This window comes from Fundulus heteroclitus, chromosome 15 (genome assembly GCF_011125445.2).
Source record: "Fundulus heteroclitus isolate FHET01 chromosome 15, MU-UCD_Fhet_4.1, whole genome shotgun sequence".
NCBI lineage: Eukaryota > Metazoa > Chordata > Actinopteri > Cyprinodontiformes > Fundulidae > Fundulus > Fundulus heteroclitus.
In genome coordinates, this window is record NC_046375.1 from 13,301,634 (window position 1) to 13,319,927 (window position 18,294).

The 18,294-nt window shown below is 40.2% G+C and overlaps 2 protein-coding genes across 4 annotated transcripts; both read right to left on the reverse strand.

Annotated features, from left to right (window-relative positions):
• Positions 1–3,113: 3,113 nt before the first annotated feature.
• LOC105929443 (phospholipase ABHD3) lies at positions 3,114–12,019 on the reverse strand. Of its 2 annotated transcripts, none has more exons than XM_036147436.1 (9): positions 11,593–12,019; positions 10,179–10,339; positions 9,892–10,074; positions 8,199–8,244; positions 6,926–7,038; positions 6,659–6,832; positions 6,513–6,561; positions 4,685–4,850; positions 3,114–4,569 (listed from the first exon to the last, which is right to left on the reverse strand). In XM_036147436.1, the coding sequence occupies exons 1-9, from the start codon at positions 11,710–11,712 to the stop codon at positions 4,340–4,342; spliced, it is 1,242 nt and encodes a 413-aa protein (XP_036003329.1). In that variant the 5' UTR covers positions 11,713–12,019; the 3' UTR covers positions 3,114–4,339. The 2 variants fall into 2 exon arrangements, with proteins under 2 accessions (XP_036003329.1, XP_036003330.1); XM_036147437.1 differs by having other exon boundaries at positions 11,842–12,018.
• Positions 12,020–13,202: 1,183 nt separating this feature from the next.
• LOC105929532 (cathepsin B) lies at positions 13,203–17,709 on the reverse strand. Of its 2 annotated transcripts, none has more exons than XM_012867360.3 (10): positions 17,610–17,709; positions 17,113–17,236; positions 16,913–16,998; positions 16,675–16,789; positions 16,470–16,585; positions 14,854–14,939; positions 14,629–14,772; positions 14,428–14,544; positions 13,770–13,898; positions 13,203–13,671 (listed from the first exon to the last, which is right to left on the reverse strand). In XM_012867360.3, the coding sequence occupies exons 2-10, from the start codon at positions 17,233–17,235 to the stop codon at positions 13,595–13,597; spliced, it is 993 nt and encodes a 330-aa protein (XP_012722814.2). In that variant the 5' UTR covers position 17,236; positions 17,610–17,709; the 3' UTR covers positions 13,203–13,594. The 2 variants fall into 2 exon arrangements, with proteins under 2 accessions (XP_012722814.2, XP_012722815.2); XM_012867361.3 differs by having other exon boundaries at positions 17,113–17,257; positions 17,610–17,659.
• Positions 17,710–18,294: the final 585 nt, after the last annotated feature.

Here is an 18,294-nt window from a genome sequence, read left to right on the forward strand (position 1 = left end):
AAATATATGATTCCAAGAGGGAAAAGACTGGAATGTCACTGGGAATATAGAATGAACGTTGGTGTTCACTGAAACAGACGCTAAAGCCGCCGTTCGTTCAAATGTGACTGCAGAGTTGACTGTGAATAAACATTCTGATATGAGGCTCTTAAACTGTAATATGCAATTACCTTCCACTGCACTTTAATTTAAATAGCTGCTGTCCAAACTCTAATTATTCATTTTATAGTAATAGCTACCTGTATATCATGCTCACAATTCTGCCTATAGTAATAGCCACCTGTACATATATTCATAGTACATGTAAACTCTGTTATAATAATCATCTGTATATTATGCTACTGTCCATATCTGTAGATCGGTGTATTTAATTAATAAAGGTTGGTCTTTGATCTAGCTGCGGCTTCATCGTGAGGCATTTCAGAGTGTTGGACTCGGTCCGGCATTATTTACAAATGATTTATTAATAAAGCAAACCGGCATTATGATACTTCTGTGATACAGCCAGCCAGTAGACGACGCCACATCTGTTTGTATCTGTTCATGGCGCCCGGCGCTGGATTCTTTCTAACCTTAAAAAAGGATAAAAACACTATCAAGATGGAGGCTTGTTGTATATAACTTTATTTTGTTATGATCAAACGGTTTTTGGTCTTTTTTATAAGCATATAACGTGGCTATATACCTTTAATGTTGGTTTTGAAGTCATTGCTTCTTCCTTGCTCAGGGGCCTCTCAGCCCATCTCTGTGGAGTACTTGTTTCACTGCATGCACTCTCCTACCAGCTTCTGCCAGCATCTTTACAAGGTCTTTTGTTTTAATTTACCTATCAGGAGTTTACAAAGCTATGACATCATCATCTGAATCTTCCAAAATAGTTTAAAGGCACAGTAATCTCAGTGTATGTAAGCGTCAGACTATAAAAAAAAAATGCTTCTGTTCTTTATCCGGCATTTAGCGAATAGAAATGATTTTTATAATCCTAACCGACCTAAAACGGGGAATATTTATACACATTCAATGTCAAACGGTGAGAAATGAAGTTTCTGTCTTTGAATACAGCGTATGTAAATATCTGTTTTTAACTGTGTTTAGAAAGACTGGTGAAAACCACCCGTCTTTTCACGTTATGCTCAGATTAAGTTGCTTTCCTCCTTACGCCCACATGGTAGGAGCTGTGGACGGTTTTTGAATGGGTGGGCAATCAGTCCAACTCTCAGATTACGATCTACAGGAGTTGGAAAGTAGCAATTTGCTTCTATTTTTTCCACAGAGTAAATGCCACTTCAGGCCTCTTTTTTTTTTTTTTCCACACACCGCAAATGAATGTAAATGAAGGTTGAAGTGGCTAGGATTGTGACAGAGGGCGTGGGCCTTTATTGTTCATGGTTAATTATTGATGTGCTTCTGGTTAATCAGCGACATTAATGACTCCACCGCACCGAGATAAAAGGCCTGGGATTTAAAACGGCGAAACCGGGGGAAGGCTAGCTGTCAGGATCGACGTGCGTTGTGACATTTTGACATGAGGACGAACCTGAGGATATGTGGTAATTAAAACCGTCTTGATTAATTTATTTGCTGCTGCAGAAAAATTAATCGCAGCCGCCTACAATCTTCTTCTTATGGACAAAATAAGTTTCCGGCTATTTACAGTGACTTAGATCATTTGCACATTTTTGGCACAAAGTGGTGCATAACTGTGGAAAGTGGAAAGGAAATGCTGCAGCTTTTAAATATTTTTACAAAAATAAAAAATCTAGGATTCATGCGTGTCCTTCATCAGTGTTCAACTAGCGCAAACTTCTGCATTCAAGCAAAGTGTTAGTGAACGCAGTCCATCGATGTGCAATTTAATCTCTGTATTGATCTAGGTGTTCTGCAAAGTCCACTTTTTTTTTTTTTTTTTTTTTTTTTTAGAGTACATTAGTGAACAGAAAGGATCATGAAAATGAAGAAACACAACAGATAGTTTAAAGCACATCGCCACCCATCTCAGCCGCTAGGCAAAGAGCGCAATAATCAGAGAAGCAGCCCAGAGGCTGTGGCAACTCTGGGGGAGCTGCAGAGATCCACAGCTCAGTTGGACGAATCTGTCGACTGAACTATGCGTATGACTATTTATCATCCGCATCGTGAATGTGGCCCTTGTGGAAAAAAACACAGGAATGAAAGTCATAAAGAAGCCCTGTTTGCAGTTTGCCACAAGACATCCAGGGGACACAGCAAATAAGTGGAAGATGGTGATCTGAACACACCATGGCTCCAATGAAGCAGGAGCCTTAACATATAGCCAGGTCTACAAAGGGATGATTTAGAATTTAAATCAAAGCTTATTCAGGTTTCAGAATGGCCCAAACAAAGTCCAGACCTACAGGAAAGCCAATCAAGAATGTCTGGTAAAAAAAAACCTACATCCAACCTCTCACTATCCTACAGAAGAGGATTAGGGCCACTCAAAAAAACAAGTCTACTCAATTCTGACTTTTTTCTCAGAATTCTGACTTTTTTTCTCAGAATTCTGACTTTTTTTTCAGATTTCAGGGGGAAAAAAGTCAGAATTCTGAGAAAAAAGTCAGAATTCTGAGATTAATGTCAGAATTCTGACTTTTTTTCCAGAATTCTGACTTTTTTCTCAGAATTCAGGGAAAAAAAGTCAGAATTCTGAGAAAAAAGTCAGAATTCTGAGAAAAAAGTCAGAATTGAGTAACTTTTATTTTTTTGAGTGGCCGTAATCCTCTTCCATACTATCCAATCTACCAGAGCGTGATCTGCAAAGAAAAATGAGCAAAGTTTTAAGTCTAGCTGAAAAAAGCTGGCGTCATCCCCTCAAAGGACTTCTACAAGGTATTGACTGTGAGGACTGAATGCAAATCAATGCTCGCCACAAATTTTAAGATTTTTATTTATGAAATACATGTATCATATTACTTCCACTTTAAAGTGACGTACTATGTGTTTCTCTGACACATAAAATCCAAATAAACGCGTTAAGGTTAGTGGTTTTGCTCTGGCATGATCACCTTTTCATAGCAGTGTGTGTAACCTAAAATATAAATTCACCAGACAAAACGTAAATTCTTTATATACCATTCTTTATTGGTTTCTACATAACACAGAGCTAATTGCTTATATATTTGTCTTTATGTGTCCTATGTATAATGATAAAAATGATTGTGTTTACATCTCACTGAAAAGGCAACAACGTCACTTCAAAATTACAGGCCGATTAAAATCAAAAACATGTTTTAAACGTGGTCAAAAAGCTTTCAAAATACACACTATTATAACTAGCAATTTTAGCTGCAATAATTTATTCATGGTCATAAATAATGCATGAAATCTCTTCTCGCCAAGAGTCGCATAAAATATGAAATACTGATGTCTTCTGCAATGAATCCAACTTCATTTTCACCGTTTACCACGTCAAACGTAAGGTCCGTTCGTAATAAGTGCTCCCGTCAGAACAATCATTAAAACGTTTGTGCGCCGCTACGACAAATAAATTCAAAACAAGATCCCTTTTAGGAATCATCAGAATCTTCTCATATACGACATTCATCTGTCACACATTTACTAGACGTTGTGCAAATGACAAACGCAAGGTGCATTTTACCAAAATAAAATGTCATAACGCTTCACATTCAGACCGACAGATGGTGCAATATTATAAGTGCACAGAAAGCTAAAGTGTGTATCTTATACACTGTTCACGCATCTACGTTTTGGCATACTCTGAACTGCAGCCAGGCAAACAGAACATCATGGGGCTTTAAGTGGAACATTTCAATAGGTATTTTAAATACCTTAAGGACAGCAAAAGGAGAACACGAGGAACCAAGGCATCAGTATCAAATTGCATTATATCAATAAACTAATGAATGCAGTTCAGTTTTACACATTCCTTTTTTGAGGCATTTTGAAGTTGCCGTTTTTTTTTTTTTTCTGCACACATCATTATGCTTTGCATCCGGAGCGGATGTCTGAGGGAGGAAATAGAAAGCAGTTAGCATTCCGAAAACCAAGCATTCAAAAATACTTCTTCTGTTGTGTGCAAAAGCTTTTCACGTGCTCCAGGACTTCATACTTAAAACACTTGAAAAGTGGCTTTCCCTGCAGTGATTTCACCATTTTTTTTCCTTTTTAAATTAGCTTGTTTTGCTTCCGTCTGAGGTAGAACAGCAGGGCTGCAATGACGTCAAGACATTTTGCTGGACGGCTAACAGCATGCAAGGAACAATTGATGCTTTATATATATATATATATATATATATATATATATATATATATATATATATATATAAATCAGGCTTTACAGATTTCTTCTATCTTTGATTGATTATTCTTTTCCGTCACTCTGGTCTTTGCTGGGCTGGTGTTTTTTGACGCCACAGGCTCTCTTGATGTCCCTCGGGTGTTCAAAGACTGCCTGGACGAACTGGCCAAACAGACGCTCCATGTAGCTCTCCCCCCGAGGAAACAGGCCCTGCAGGAAGGCGATGTGTCCGCCGTGAGCCGTCAGCAGCAGGGCGACGTTTGGCAGGGCTTGGACTATGGAGACCGGGAATGCTGCGAAGGCCGCAGACACAACGAAAACGTTAAGGAGGCATCGGTGCATTAGAAAGTCCAGAGATCTGCTGGATCGCTGCATGCATACGCCTCCGCCGTCCTGTCCTCTACTCACCGCTCTGTGGAGAGAAGGGGTCATCGGCGGCGTTGAGACACAGGATGGGTACGCTGGTGTGTGGGAGCTTTTTGGCTGGACTGGCGTCCCGGTAGTAATCGACGCAAGACTTGTAGCCGAACAGATGTGAAGTGAAGCGCTCGTCGAACTCCCGGATAGTCCGCGCCTAGAACAGATGAGAGCATAGAGGAACCCAGCGTTTAATCTGAGTACATTTATATAGTGAGCAAACATCCAACATTAAGAAATATGTTACAATATACTTAACTTAACAATGGCTGTGAGCTGCTGTCCCAGATATTCATCCTTTCTCCACAAGAAATACCCACAGCTCCAGTCAAAGCCCTAGTAGAGTTTAGCCTCTGAACTCCTACTCAGATAGCCGATTTTTAAAAATGTGGGCACATTTTTGACAGATGCCTGATGTGGCCAATGTACGTTTCCCTTAGGGAACCATTCTTTGCTGCAGTTCTCAAATCGTGAGTTTCAGTGACCTAACTTCCCTACCGTGCTCCTCCCTGTGCCTCATGGTGAAATGAACATGGGTTCTTATCCAGCCTTGTTTGTTAGCTTTAAACTTTTTAACAATTGCTCTTAAATCGTCTAAAAGAAATGTTGGTCTTTGTGTCTTCTTGTCATTTTATATTCCAAAGATACAGAAATCATGGATGACCTATCAGAAGCTCTGACCAACTTAAAAAGCAAAGCAAACTTTAAACAAACAACAAAACATTTTAGTTACATTTATTCATTAGCAATTTCTAGGGGTGCCATAAATTGTACCACTTTATGGAAAACTATTATTTCTTAAAACGGGATATTTTTTTTTCTCAATTAGGCAAACACTAGAATAAATGGTTGGATTTTTCTACATTTTAAAGCAGCTCCGTGTAAGTTTTGACCCAAGTATTATCTTAATTTCAGATTAGATGATTTTTCACGTCAATATACAGCACTTGCCGCGTATAGCTGCTCTGTGCAGGCTGCCCTTCTCAAAATCTCGCTTATGTAACTTAAAAGGGTCGGATCCATCGCTGAATGGGTCATGTGATCTAGAGCTCCGCTTTACAGCAGTCTGAGCTCCCCTTAAACATGAGAGCTAACCTCAGGTGCTTCTACATTTCGAGTCACAGTCTGTCATGGCCAAAAAGAGGAAAATTATGTCTGAGGAGGCCAAAGAGAAAAAGCGAGGCAGGGATCGCTCCAGAGGAAAAACAAGAGTGAAACCTCCAAAATAATTTGCTTGTTGGTATTTGATGAAAGATTCAAGACGTATTCTTTTTCTGGCATCATTGCTACTAGATTGGTAAGTTATCTTTTTACGTGTTGTATACAGAACATGTCCGAGTCTATTTTTTTTTCCCGTTTTGTAGGAGCCAATTGCTAAGCTACCAAGCTGCACAACATACTAACGTGACTCCATCAACATTGTACGTAAATGGGGCTGGTTAGGAGAAAGTCCATGCATTTCCACTGATTCATAAAAAAGGACAAAGAAGTAACATATGTTATATGTTTGTGTTGGGTTATTCTTGTTTCAGTAAATAGCTGATCCAAAGTGGTCTGCTATCAGATTCCAAAACACAGAGGGAGACTGTTTAGTTTTGCGACAGTGCAGTGTTGCCAGTGGCCTCCAGGGGCGCTAACCCTGAAGGTAACAGATCTAGCGCCCCTGGTGGCTATAAGGTACACTGTGCTGCTTTAAGTATGACATTATGCTACTATTTTAAGGCATTGTACATATCTTTGCCAGTAGTGCTAATAAATGTGGATGGTGGTGAACGTCGGGATAGGAGACGAGGTTCAAAGAGGCGTTTCGGGGCCCTACCTTCAGGACATAGTCGACATCCACCACTTTCTCCAAAATCTTCCTGTGCCTGTAAGAAAAAAACAGCATTTAGTTTTCTTATATTGAGTCAGCCCACACACTTTACTGTGGTTTGGCAACCTTGAATGCACATAAAGCTGTGCAACCTGGTGACTTTTTGGCGCAGGCCGTTGGTGAGGTGTTTGTTGAAGAGAAGCCAGTTGAGAGGCTCCTCCATCGAGTCGGACGACCTCAGCGCGTCCCAGGCGACGGAGATGGTGATGCCTGCCACCATTCCCGACTTTGTTTGCTTACAGGCCAGGTAGTTCAACAAGATCATGCTGTAGAGGAGAATAAGGGGCGGGGAAACATAGAGAAAAATAATTAGGAAGAGGTCGGAGAGCGACACGTTGAACTGGCTGACGACCACTCACCCTCCGAGAGATACGCCAGCTCCCAGCACAGGAGCCTGAGGGTACAGGCCTTTCACATGCTGCACAACTCGCTCCAAATCTGAAGTATTAGCAGCGCAGTAGGTGACAGGCGTCTGAAAGTAACACAGATTCACCGAGATGGGCGGGCACTCAAAACAAACTCAACATTACATGGTGCTCTTTTGGAGAGACTCAGGTTGTGATGTAGGCGGAGTTAACGGTCCTAAAATAAACATTCATCCATTCATCATAAACAAAAAGCAGTTTAGCGAAGAAGGGCTTAAAATAAAACAATACTAGACTGTGAAGGATCAGAAGCCGTTGCTGATCTTTACATTCTATGTATTGCAGGTCTATGCTCTTGCTCCTATGTAATAAGAATCAAGGATCTGCTTTTAATGATTATTGTCGTAAAAACATGGTATTATTATCACCCCATAGTTAAAAGTTCTGCATTTTTTTATTAAAAATATTAACTTCTACTAAACAAATGTGTAGTCATTGTTTTGGCAAAAAGAAAGTGTACAATTTACATGCACAACAGCACTACGACGGTTTTTATTTTCTAACAATCTGTTTGAAAGATTTTTATTTTATTTTTTTGGAAAAGGAACAATTTATAAATACATACACATTAAACTCTTTTTCAGAAAATATAAATAATTTATAATAGCTGATATAATATAAGTTTATATGCTAAAAAAGGGTTAAATCTGCGGCACCGATAAGGGTGATCCTCCAACATATCTACAGCATGTCATCGCCCTATTCCTCCCTGCTGGCTAGGAGGTTATTCTGTTTAAATGGAAAGACAGAAAACCTCCAACTTCTGGTTACTGGATTAGAGATGTGATGCAAAATATAAAATTTGAGAAAAAAAAAATCAGATTCAACATGAATGACTCTACCAGAAAATTCTAGAAAATATGGAGCCCAGTTATTCAATATGTGAATACACTACCAGGTCTGGCGTTCTGGTTATGCACGCCGTTTTGGATGTATTTTTCGTCAGCCATATGCTGAAATGCAATGGGGTGCCTAAAATTCCCTTTTTCTTTCTTTTGCTCTGTCTGGGATCTGATTTGAGTCTTTTGAGTCTTCATTGTCATATACTGTATGATGACACATTCTATGATTGTGAAAATGTAAACTGTTGGGTGTTTGCTGTTTGTTTGTAAATCTGCAGCACTGATCAGGCACTAAAGTGTGAAATAACAGCTCAAACGGTGTCTGTTGCTATGAAGTTCAGGAGGGAGAACAAAATCCTACATACCAGCAACTCTTCCCCTCCTACTCCTCTGTTGTTGAAGACCACACATCTGGAAAACAAAGAGCCAAGAAAAGGAGCTTCAGTTTCTGCAGGGCACATGCCAGTCCAAATGGAATATTCCCATCATTGCCTTAAGACACATTACTTTACTTATTTAAGTAATTGTGTGAATAGAAACTAGATTTAAAAGCTCTCTGCATGCTTTTGGACACCCCTGCTAGAGATGTGCAAACAGCCTTAAAATCAATTAATCGTGTTTTGCAGCAGCAAAATCTAACTATATACAAATTATGTAACTGAAACAGATGTTATGTTTTTAAATGTATCAGAGAGGCTAGAAACTTTCAGTTTGTCTATGACGCCCTGCTTCCCTGGGGTGTGAACCCCACCCCTCAAAACCAGTAAGACAGTCTATTAAAATGGAGGCTGGTTCACACGGCAGGATTATAAAATAGTTATAATTTCAATTTATAAAAAAATGCCTGACAGACATCACATGTAATGATAGAAAATCTTAAATAAAGCATGTTTGTCCGTACAGTGTGTGGTGTACGGTCAGACGGCAAGCTCAACACACGGACAAATTTTACGCGGGATCGTTCAGATGTCAAACGGGAAATCTTTTGAATCCTCTCAAGATAAAATGTGAGTTCAGAGTAAATAAACATGGACGACAGGGAAGAATAATGGTGATAGTTTGTGGACTAATTTTAACAGAAAAAAAACACAAAAAGAAAAGGCGTTAAAGAAGCAGAGACAACGCGACCGGGGGGGCTCTACGCTTGCTGCACTGTGAAATGGAGGACAGTTGTTTTTTTTTCTCTCTGGGAATCCCTCACCTCGCTTTCTGATTGGCTACACGTCACATTCAACAGGCTTTGAGCTCGTCTGTCCTCAGGGGAAACCACAGACGGTAGGATATCGGAGCAAGACAATCAAACATGTTGAATATCCCCGATTTGAGGTTACAGTGATCCCGACGTTCCACCGAGTGGATCCAATCTCTTAACACACGGCAGGAATATATTTTAAGATTATTTTAAGAGACACGCTGATAATCGGCGCCACTCGGAAGGGGCAGATCGGGGTAAAAATCGGGCGACAAATACTGCTGTGTGAACCAGCCTTAAGGCGTTCATGTGTTGGTTTACCATGTGTCAAGGAAGTAGGCACTTACAAAACTTGTCCATATCTACAATAACGCTAAGGCTCAGCTATAAACGTGTGGTCAAACGCTACTGGGACTTGAGGAAGTAAGTTCAACGTCCTCCGGGTGGCTTTGTTGCGAAACTAAGGGTGAATAGGTCAAAACACTGTTAAGCATGGCGGAGGCTCCATGATGCTGTGGACCTATTTCCCTTCCACGTGTCCTGGAAACAATAAAATCATGAACTCATTGACCGAGCAAGAGGTTCTAAATAAAAAATTTGCTGGATTCAGCATAGATCCCCCCCCCCCGAATAAATGTATTTCAATAAATGTTGAAATTCCCTGAGTCAGATTTTAGTCCACAACTAATTTAAGGCTTTTTCAGGTCTGTCAAGCTGTGTAGGGAGTATATATTTCTTACTCTGTGGATTGTGTGTGTGTGTGTGTGTGTGTGTGTGTGTGTGTGTGTGTGTGTGTGTGTGTGTGTGTGTGTGTGTGTGTGTGTGTGTGTGTGTGTGTGTGTGTGTGTGTGAGGAGCAAAGCTGACCTGTAACCCCGTCTGGTTGCCTGGCTAACAGCATGAAGCACATAGGACTGCTGGCTGTTCCCCGTCAGGCCTGGGAGGATGAGCACAATGGGCCGCGTGCACGATTCCGGGTAGGTGTCGCTGGCATGATTGTCCACCCAGTCCAAGGAGATCTGACCACCATCAATGGTACGAATCAACTCACTGAGAAGTGAAGGCAGAGTGAATTACGGAAGCAGTCCATCACTTTAACACGCATTTAACTCACAGGTCTGGCTGAAAGAATACATTAAGGGGTTTCCTCTTACTTGCGATACGAGACGGGGGGTTTGGATTTAAGGAGCGCACAGACCAGCGTCTGCAGCCGTCCTCCCCAGCACCAGGGAGTGGGACAGAAGCGCTCAGCTACCACAGGACAGTGTTTATGGAGGAATGCGCCAAAAGCTTCGCTACATATCAGGACGGGGGTCTGAAAGGAAAAGAGACCAAATAAATGCATTATACAGCACAAGAGTTGAGATTATTACCATGTTACAAACACGAATATGTGCAGCTATCTGTGTGTTTTCAACATTTTACACTTAAGGATACCTACCTTACTTCAGCCTTATTGACAACAGCTTAAGCACATTAGAAAAGGCGACAGATGAATTTCATAAATCCAATAAGAAAGCCATACAAATCACAAGATAAAAAACAGCCATAAGAAATAAGTAAATTGTGTAATAGTTGTTAGGGGTGTAGTTTTTACCATTAAACGCTGTTTGGTTAATTAATTAGCAATGGCTGAATATTTAAATCGGGAATTCTCCTAAAATTATTTTGAAACTAAGTTTTAGAGAACCTTTTACCTTGTGACATTATTTTAGTAGGTTTCCATTATTCAGAGAAAAGACTTAGACCTGTACTGCATAAACTCAAACCATTACACCAATTAAAAAATGAGGGAGGAATAAAAACTTTAATCACAATATTTTTATTGTCGGAATAAATTAATTAATTAATGAATATTCCATTAATATTTTTTTCAAAAGAAAATAAATAAAATTAAAGAATTTTTCCTGAGGTCATAAGAAAGAAAAAACCTAGGGCTGGACAATATAGGGGAAAAAAACATATAGATAAAATAGAAGTCATATTTATCGATAACAATAATTATCAACAAATTCAAAACATATATTTTAAGTGCAGCCCTGGCCATTTTATGCTGTTTCTTAGCAACCTATTTTTAGATGAAGAACACAAAAACACTGAAATCAAACTCCACCCTTTATTCAACCAAACAAGAAAAAAAAAGAACGTGCACTCTCTGAACTCTTTGAAGGGGGCGGAGCTTAGTTCCTGGGTCTGCGTTTCTGATTGGTTGGGAGGATGTAACGACTGTATTATTAACCAGCATTGGGTAAAAAAGGAATGAAAACTGTTATTCTATTGCACTTTTTATCGACTCTTTTTTGTATCATCGATATATGTCTATCGATCAATATATATCGTTATTGAATTATCGCCCAGCCCTAAAAAAAACGAATATTAATATGTAAATATTGAATAATAAAATGTTTTAGTGCTACAAAAATATACATATTCAAACAAGAACTTATTGTTTTATCTTAAACAACTTTTAAAAAAATCGAAAGAAAATATAAATTTTGAGAAGCAAAAGGTAAATAAAAGATTAGTGAAGCGTAAATAGTGCAGTTACGTCAGAGCGCTGTGACTGACCTGACACTTGCGGCCCCACAGACAGTACAGAGCGGCTGTCAGGGAGCAGACGAGCACCGTGTATGGCCTGGAAACAAACTCCCAGTATGTTCTCCACAGCTCCACACTGGATAAATACATGCCCGTGACCTATGGCTATCCTCCACCAGCATAAACCTAAAACCCGCAGTGCCGGCGGACAGCGTCGGACGCTACAGGAAGACGGACCCGACAGACAGAAAATTATCACAGTAACCTCCGGGAACCTGCCTTCATCCCCACCGGCTACGGACCAAAGGTTGCTCCCAGACTCTCCTTCACACACCGACAACGGTGGAGTCCACCTGAAGGCCCTTATCGGCCGGTATGTTACGTTCTCCGGGAACCGCCGCTTCCTGGCTAGTAAGTCATCATGACCGAAGCTCGTTTGTGAGAACTGAACCAATCAGAATCGGCCTCCGATAGACTCCGCCTTCCGCTCTTCTTCTGTCAATGTGAAACCCGTGAAGAGCGATAGCGCTACTTCCGGTGGTGTGGAGCCTTGCTGTAAACGCAGCGCTGCGGCAATCCAAGCAAGTACAAATCCAAGGGTGGATGGATGGATGGATGACCAGTCAGTTTAAATTTAAAGAGACAACAAATGTGTGTTTTTTCCTCTCTTTTAAGTCAAGTTGGGCCAGATTAAACTAATAACAATTCAGTAGTTGGTGAAATGTTCTAATTTGTTGAATTCTATTTGTTTCTGTTTTCATGATGCACTGAATCCTCAAAAAACAAAACAAAAAATCACAATTTAAAGAACATTGCAAAGTTCTTGGAGTCATATTAGCATACGTATATTTTCAAGCATTATGCTTGATATATCATAAAATGACCCAAATATTTCAGTTCCAACTAACAAGTTACGTAAAGTAGGATATTTTTTCCATCAGAACTCTCTGAATAATTCTTTCCCCATTGACATAAAAATCTCAGCATTGATCAAAATAAAGTATTTTGCAATAAACCTCTACGTTTCTTTGATCACATTTATTATTAAAGCGTGACAAATTTGCTTCTTTAATGACAAAAATATTTACAGATTAAATGTGTGAAAAGATGAAGTTTGGTTTTCATGTGGCCAGGAAAGATGTAGCATTACTGTATCTTACACAAATTGGTAAATGTTGCATGAATGGGACCGTGGCTGAACCCCTCCTACCAGTGCAACCCCAAATACATTTAAACAGTCGAGGTCTGACCAGATGTTCAAAGACAAGCTAGACTCTAAGAAACACCGAAATAGCTTATTTATTTAGATTTAAATTACAAAACCGAGACTCCATAGTCACCGTCAGCCACCCACTGTTTATTTTCCTACAGTGCTTACAATGTGAACATCAAAGGGGTGCATATAACCATGTTATGGACATGTAAATAAGCAATGGAAAGTGCTGCTCCGGCCGCAAAGGCATATGGCCAATGGCAACATCCCCCACCGCTTACATATTTGGCCAAACATCAGAAACTTTATCTCACAGATATTCTCATTGGTACTTTGGAGATTTTTACCATATTCCTTTGTCAAAAACATGTCTGTGTATAAGCAAATAATTCATATGAAAATTAAATGAACAAAGAGACGGCTCATGTTTAATTTCATTTTAGATTTACTGAGTGCCAAAAGAATAAAAGGGAGCTTATTGATCTGTATAGATGTAAGGGTCATCGTCTGATTTAATTTGATACAATAATGTGTGAAAACAACTGAAGCAATTTAGGCTCTAGCTCACATTTCACTATGACTTAAATGGCTTCGAACATAAGCTGAGTGGAAACACTTTCCAAAAAAAAAAAAAATTCTGATTCTCATTCATCAGGAAATGCTGCAAAAGGTTCTACTATGAAATTATTATCTATGAATGGGATGGCATTATGCCTTTGTAATAAAATCCCTTCAGAATGATATTCTGGACAAAGGTTTACACAGCATGTGGTTTCTGGTATTTGATCTGACAATGAAGCTAAAACATTTTTCAATCATCTAGTTGAGGGGGGTTCCTGCGACCACCTCCGACTCAATCCCGCATTCATCATTTCCTCGTCTGATTTTGAAGAACCCTGTAGGCAGAGGACAAAATACGAACACTGTTTCCAATTCTTCCTGTACAAGATTACTGCAGATTCTGCATGTCAGAGAATTTCATGTTCACTTTTACCTTTGTCTCCCCAGTCATTGTTCCAGGAGTTTGCAGCCAGCCAGTAGGGGGTGCCATTCTCCTCCCCCCAGCCTAGGAGCTTTATGGCATGACCTCCCAGCATTTCTCCAGTCACATGCTGATACACGCCTGTTACAGCAACAAAGAGAGCTCAATAACTTTATTCGCAGGATTCGTTTTAAAACAATGCGGAAGTCTTTAAAGAAGATAGAGCATTTATAAGTTAAAGATTGTTTTACATTATTGAAGTAGCTTCTCGCTCGGACCCAAAGTTGAATACGAAATGTCAAATTTAGAACAGAAAAAACTTATACTTTTGTTCCTATAATATATTTTTGGCTTTAAATCCATAAATCTATAGCCTGAGGAAGGAATTGTGTTAACCCAGCTTGCAGTAGTTTGAAATTTGCTCTTAGAAATGTCTTGTTGTCGACAAATACAAAATCAAAAGTTATAGCGCTAATTGGGACATGAAGTTATTATTTTTTTTGAAAAACTCAACAATTAATACATTAAATCAAAAATAGAAGGCAACAAATTAAAGGACAGGTTTGAGCTGTTTTATTTGTGCATTTTACTTTGGTAAAACATTAGTGGACATTTTAATTTGTAGAAGGGAACTTTTATGTGCGTAAAGTTGTCAAAGTGAAGGCCTCACCAGATTTATATAGCAGAAAATCCTCATAGACACTAAAAGCTGCCTCGACAGGCCCGTTCTTATACAGCTCTGTCATGATCTGCTCCTGCTGCGACGGGACGCTGTATGAGCTCCGGCCTGAAGGGGTAAAGCAAAGGAGAGAGGTTAAAGTCAGGCATACAACAAGCTAAGCAGGAAAACTGTTTTAAAAAATGTCTGTACCATAGTGTTTGTCCTTCGGGTACAACAGAGAATATCCATCAGTGCATTGCTGCACGCATTTAGGGGTCTCTGTTTCGCCCTGGCATGGTGGACGAGTTCCATTCACGTGATGTTCACAGGGGGCAATAGTGTAGGGTCTGCAACCTGCAACGCACACACAGTAGCTAAGATATCTGGTCAAAAGCTGCAGGAACTGAAAAAAGATCGGGTGCAGGTTGACCTTACCGACTTTGGAGCCATACAGGCCTCCTGTCACCAGACCCTTTTTCGTCCAGAACTCCCAAGCAGCTGAGGGATACCCACCGAAACAGCTACAAGAACACAAACCCACAGTATCTGCAACTTTAAAAAGTTTTTTTAAGAAGGCCACAAGAATGCAAGAAGAAGAAGGAACCACGAGACGTGGTTTGAATGTAGTTAAACTCTTTTCTCTTTGGTCTGGATTAAGCTGCTAATCAGTTTACAATGCAGCAGTCTCCACCATATGGAAAAATGTTAATGAAGTTTCAAAACATGAAGTTGTGAGTTTCCTACTACAAAAAAAGAACACAAGTGGGGCGTTGGTCCTTCTACTGTTTGGAACAAGGAAAAAAATTGTAGTTACATTTAGTGTTGCACCTATGCCATTTTTTGGCCCCGATACCGATACCCGATACCTGGCTGTTCAGTATCGGCCGATACCGATACCATAACTTTGAAATTTATGTGTGTGTATATATGAAGAACAGCATACTACATGGATGTAAAATAATTGCTATCATGGCTTTTTCAAGCTGCTACCTTATTAAAGCAGGAAAAAGACTAATACAAAGTGAATCCAGTAGAACTAGTGAGTGTCGGGAGAGAGAAGGCTGCGTTCAAATGACATACAAACATCAAAATGGTATCTGTGACCTATTTGTTGGTACTCGCCGATACCGATACCACCATTTTAGTGCGGTATCGGCACCCCGGCCGATACTGGTATCGGTATCGGTGCAACACTAGTTACATTTGACAATGCAAATACCAAAAACCTGTCACCTTATCTCACTACTGGGGTGAATACCTGATCAAGTATGATGGGTCAAACCCAGAACTCTACTCTGAGCTGGATCAGTCCATATTAGACCCGAGACAGGGTTAGTAAAAGGGTCACGATCACCAGTTGGGTTTTGGTTTTTAATACTGTAGTTCCTTGTTGTTTATTCATGTTGTAACAGGTCTTGTCATATTCTGTTGTTAATTTCTTTATTTTTGTGTTCTCTTCGTTGTACATTTGGATTATATTTCCCTTAGATCTCTGGTTATCTTTTTTCATTGGCTAAATGTTCATGGTGTCTCAGCTCAGCTCATTTCACATTACTCTCTTTCCCTCAGCTTCATTGCTTTTCATCTACCACAACTGCTCCACATCTGGGATTGCTCTTCTGGTTGGCTTGTCATTTTTCCACCCCGGCCACTGTATCTAAGCTGGTTGTCTCTGTTCCTCGCTGGATTTTTCTGTTTGCGTTTCCATGCCCCATTTTACTGCCTGTTACTCTGCTCATACCCCGTGTCCTGTTCTCCGTGTGCAAGAAAGCACCCAGCTTCACCAGCCAGTCTCTGCATTTGAGTCCACCACTAAACCACACCACCCCACAAAATAAGTGACCCATTGGCAAAAACTTTTGCAAATTTCTACCTTTTTTATTTTACTTTGTAATTCTTAATAATGATTCATCTTTAACCTCTCTTTTGCTTTTGGAGATTTGAGCCACTGTTATCATTTTCAGGCCTAGTTATCATCTTGACAGGTACAATTTAAGAAGTGCGTCTTTATGTGGATAAATTCATTTGTTTTTTTGTCGTTTGGTGCTCACCCCATTCCACAGTCATCACAGCAGGTGAGTAGATCCTCAGCAGAGACCTCTACAGAGACCTGACCACCACTTTGGATACACAGCCGGTCAGAGATTGCTTCCACTGCCCCGAAAGCCTGCAGAAAAATCCGCAGTAGTGAACAAATGGGATGGGATAAAATGCTGGTTTTGATGTCTCTTTTTTTTTTTTTTTTTTTTTTTTTACCCAGCAAGATCCACAGGAGCCCTGGTCTCGGATCTGCTGGAGGGTGGGGCAGTTGGGCCACTGCTGGCGTGGGTCAAAGCTGTCTGGAAGGTTTATGCCTTCAATATCATGAGCCCTAAACGACAGAGGAGACGGTCTGCAACACACTGCAGATGATAAACCTGCTGACTGTCACCTGCTTGGTCACGAGAGGCTCTGAGCACTCACACCTTCAAACACGAAACACTTAAAAACTTACACCTCTGGCAGTCTGGGTCCATTCAGGATGGTCCCACAAAGCCCTTTCACGTAGCTGACGTCAACATTATGGAAGTTGTGTCCGGCCTAAAGCGAGAGTAGTTGAAGCAATGCAGGGAAATATAGCTGGATTATGACTGCAGTCTGTGACGGTGATGCTTTCATCTGGGGAAAAAAAAACATAAAACGTAACGGTCTCACCGTCCAGGTGGTGTTGGCTTTGTTAATAAGGTTGACCAACTCTGAGGAGAAGGGGGAGAGATGAGAGCGAGCCCAGGCGGCCGAGCCCGTCAGCGCGACACAGAGCAGGAAGAAGAGGTGCATCCTAAATGACAGATGACAGCATTTAAAATCATATAAATCGTGATAATTATAGCTATGGTTGTGCTCTTCAATACATTTTTACCACTCCATACTACACTGGCCATTGTGTTCATAGTCTTTAGTTAATAACACAATCATTACATTTTTATAACCCCATTTCAAATGAGTAAATTGCTATTGGATAACTTTCCTAACTTCGAGTGACTAAATCGAGAGACACACCAGTACTATCACGATTAATATTATAAATCATATTGAGATATTTTCTTGTCATAATTTGTATAACCTAAGCCTGAAAATTTACTTTTCCACTATTTGACCTGCAAATCTAGAAATATTACAGCCACAACAGCATTTTATTAGCAACTTTTTACCTGTTGGTGCTGTTTCAAAGTTGGAGGCTTTTCTTCACAGCCGTTTTCCTTCCCCTCTAGGAACAATGCCTGTCGCAACTCTTTATATGAAAGGCAAAGTCATAAAATCACATGTTTGTGCAATAAATGCCCCTTCATCTCATGTGACCAGAACAACTCCAAAGGTTTACTCCTAGTGAGGATAAAACAAAAATATGCAATCCCGTGCAAATAACTTATTTTGCTCAGCAAGAGGAACTCACAGAATATTGTATGGATGTCAATCTGCTGCTTTAAAGTGTATCTCTGTGAATATATACACATACACTCACCGGCCACTTTATTAGGTACCCCATGCTAGTAACGGGTTGGACCCTCTTTTGCCTTCAGAACTGCCTCAGTTCTTCGTGGCATAGATTCAACAAGGTGCTGGAAGCATTCCTCAGGGAGTTTGGTCCATATTGACATGATGGCATCACACAGTTGCCGCAGATTTGTCGGCTGCACATCCATGATGCGAATCTCCCGTTCCACCACATCCCAAAGATGCTCTATTGGATTGAGATCTGGTGACTGTGGAGGCCATTTGAGTACAGCGAACTCATTGTCATGTTCAAGAAACCAGTCTGAGATGATTCCAGCTTTATGACATGGTGCATTATCCTGCTGAAAGTAGCCATCAGAAGTTGGGTACATTGTGGTCATA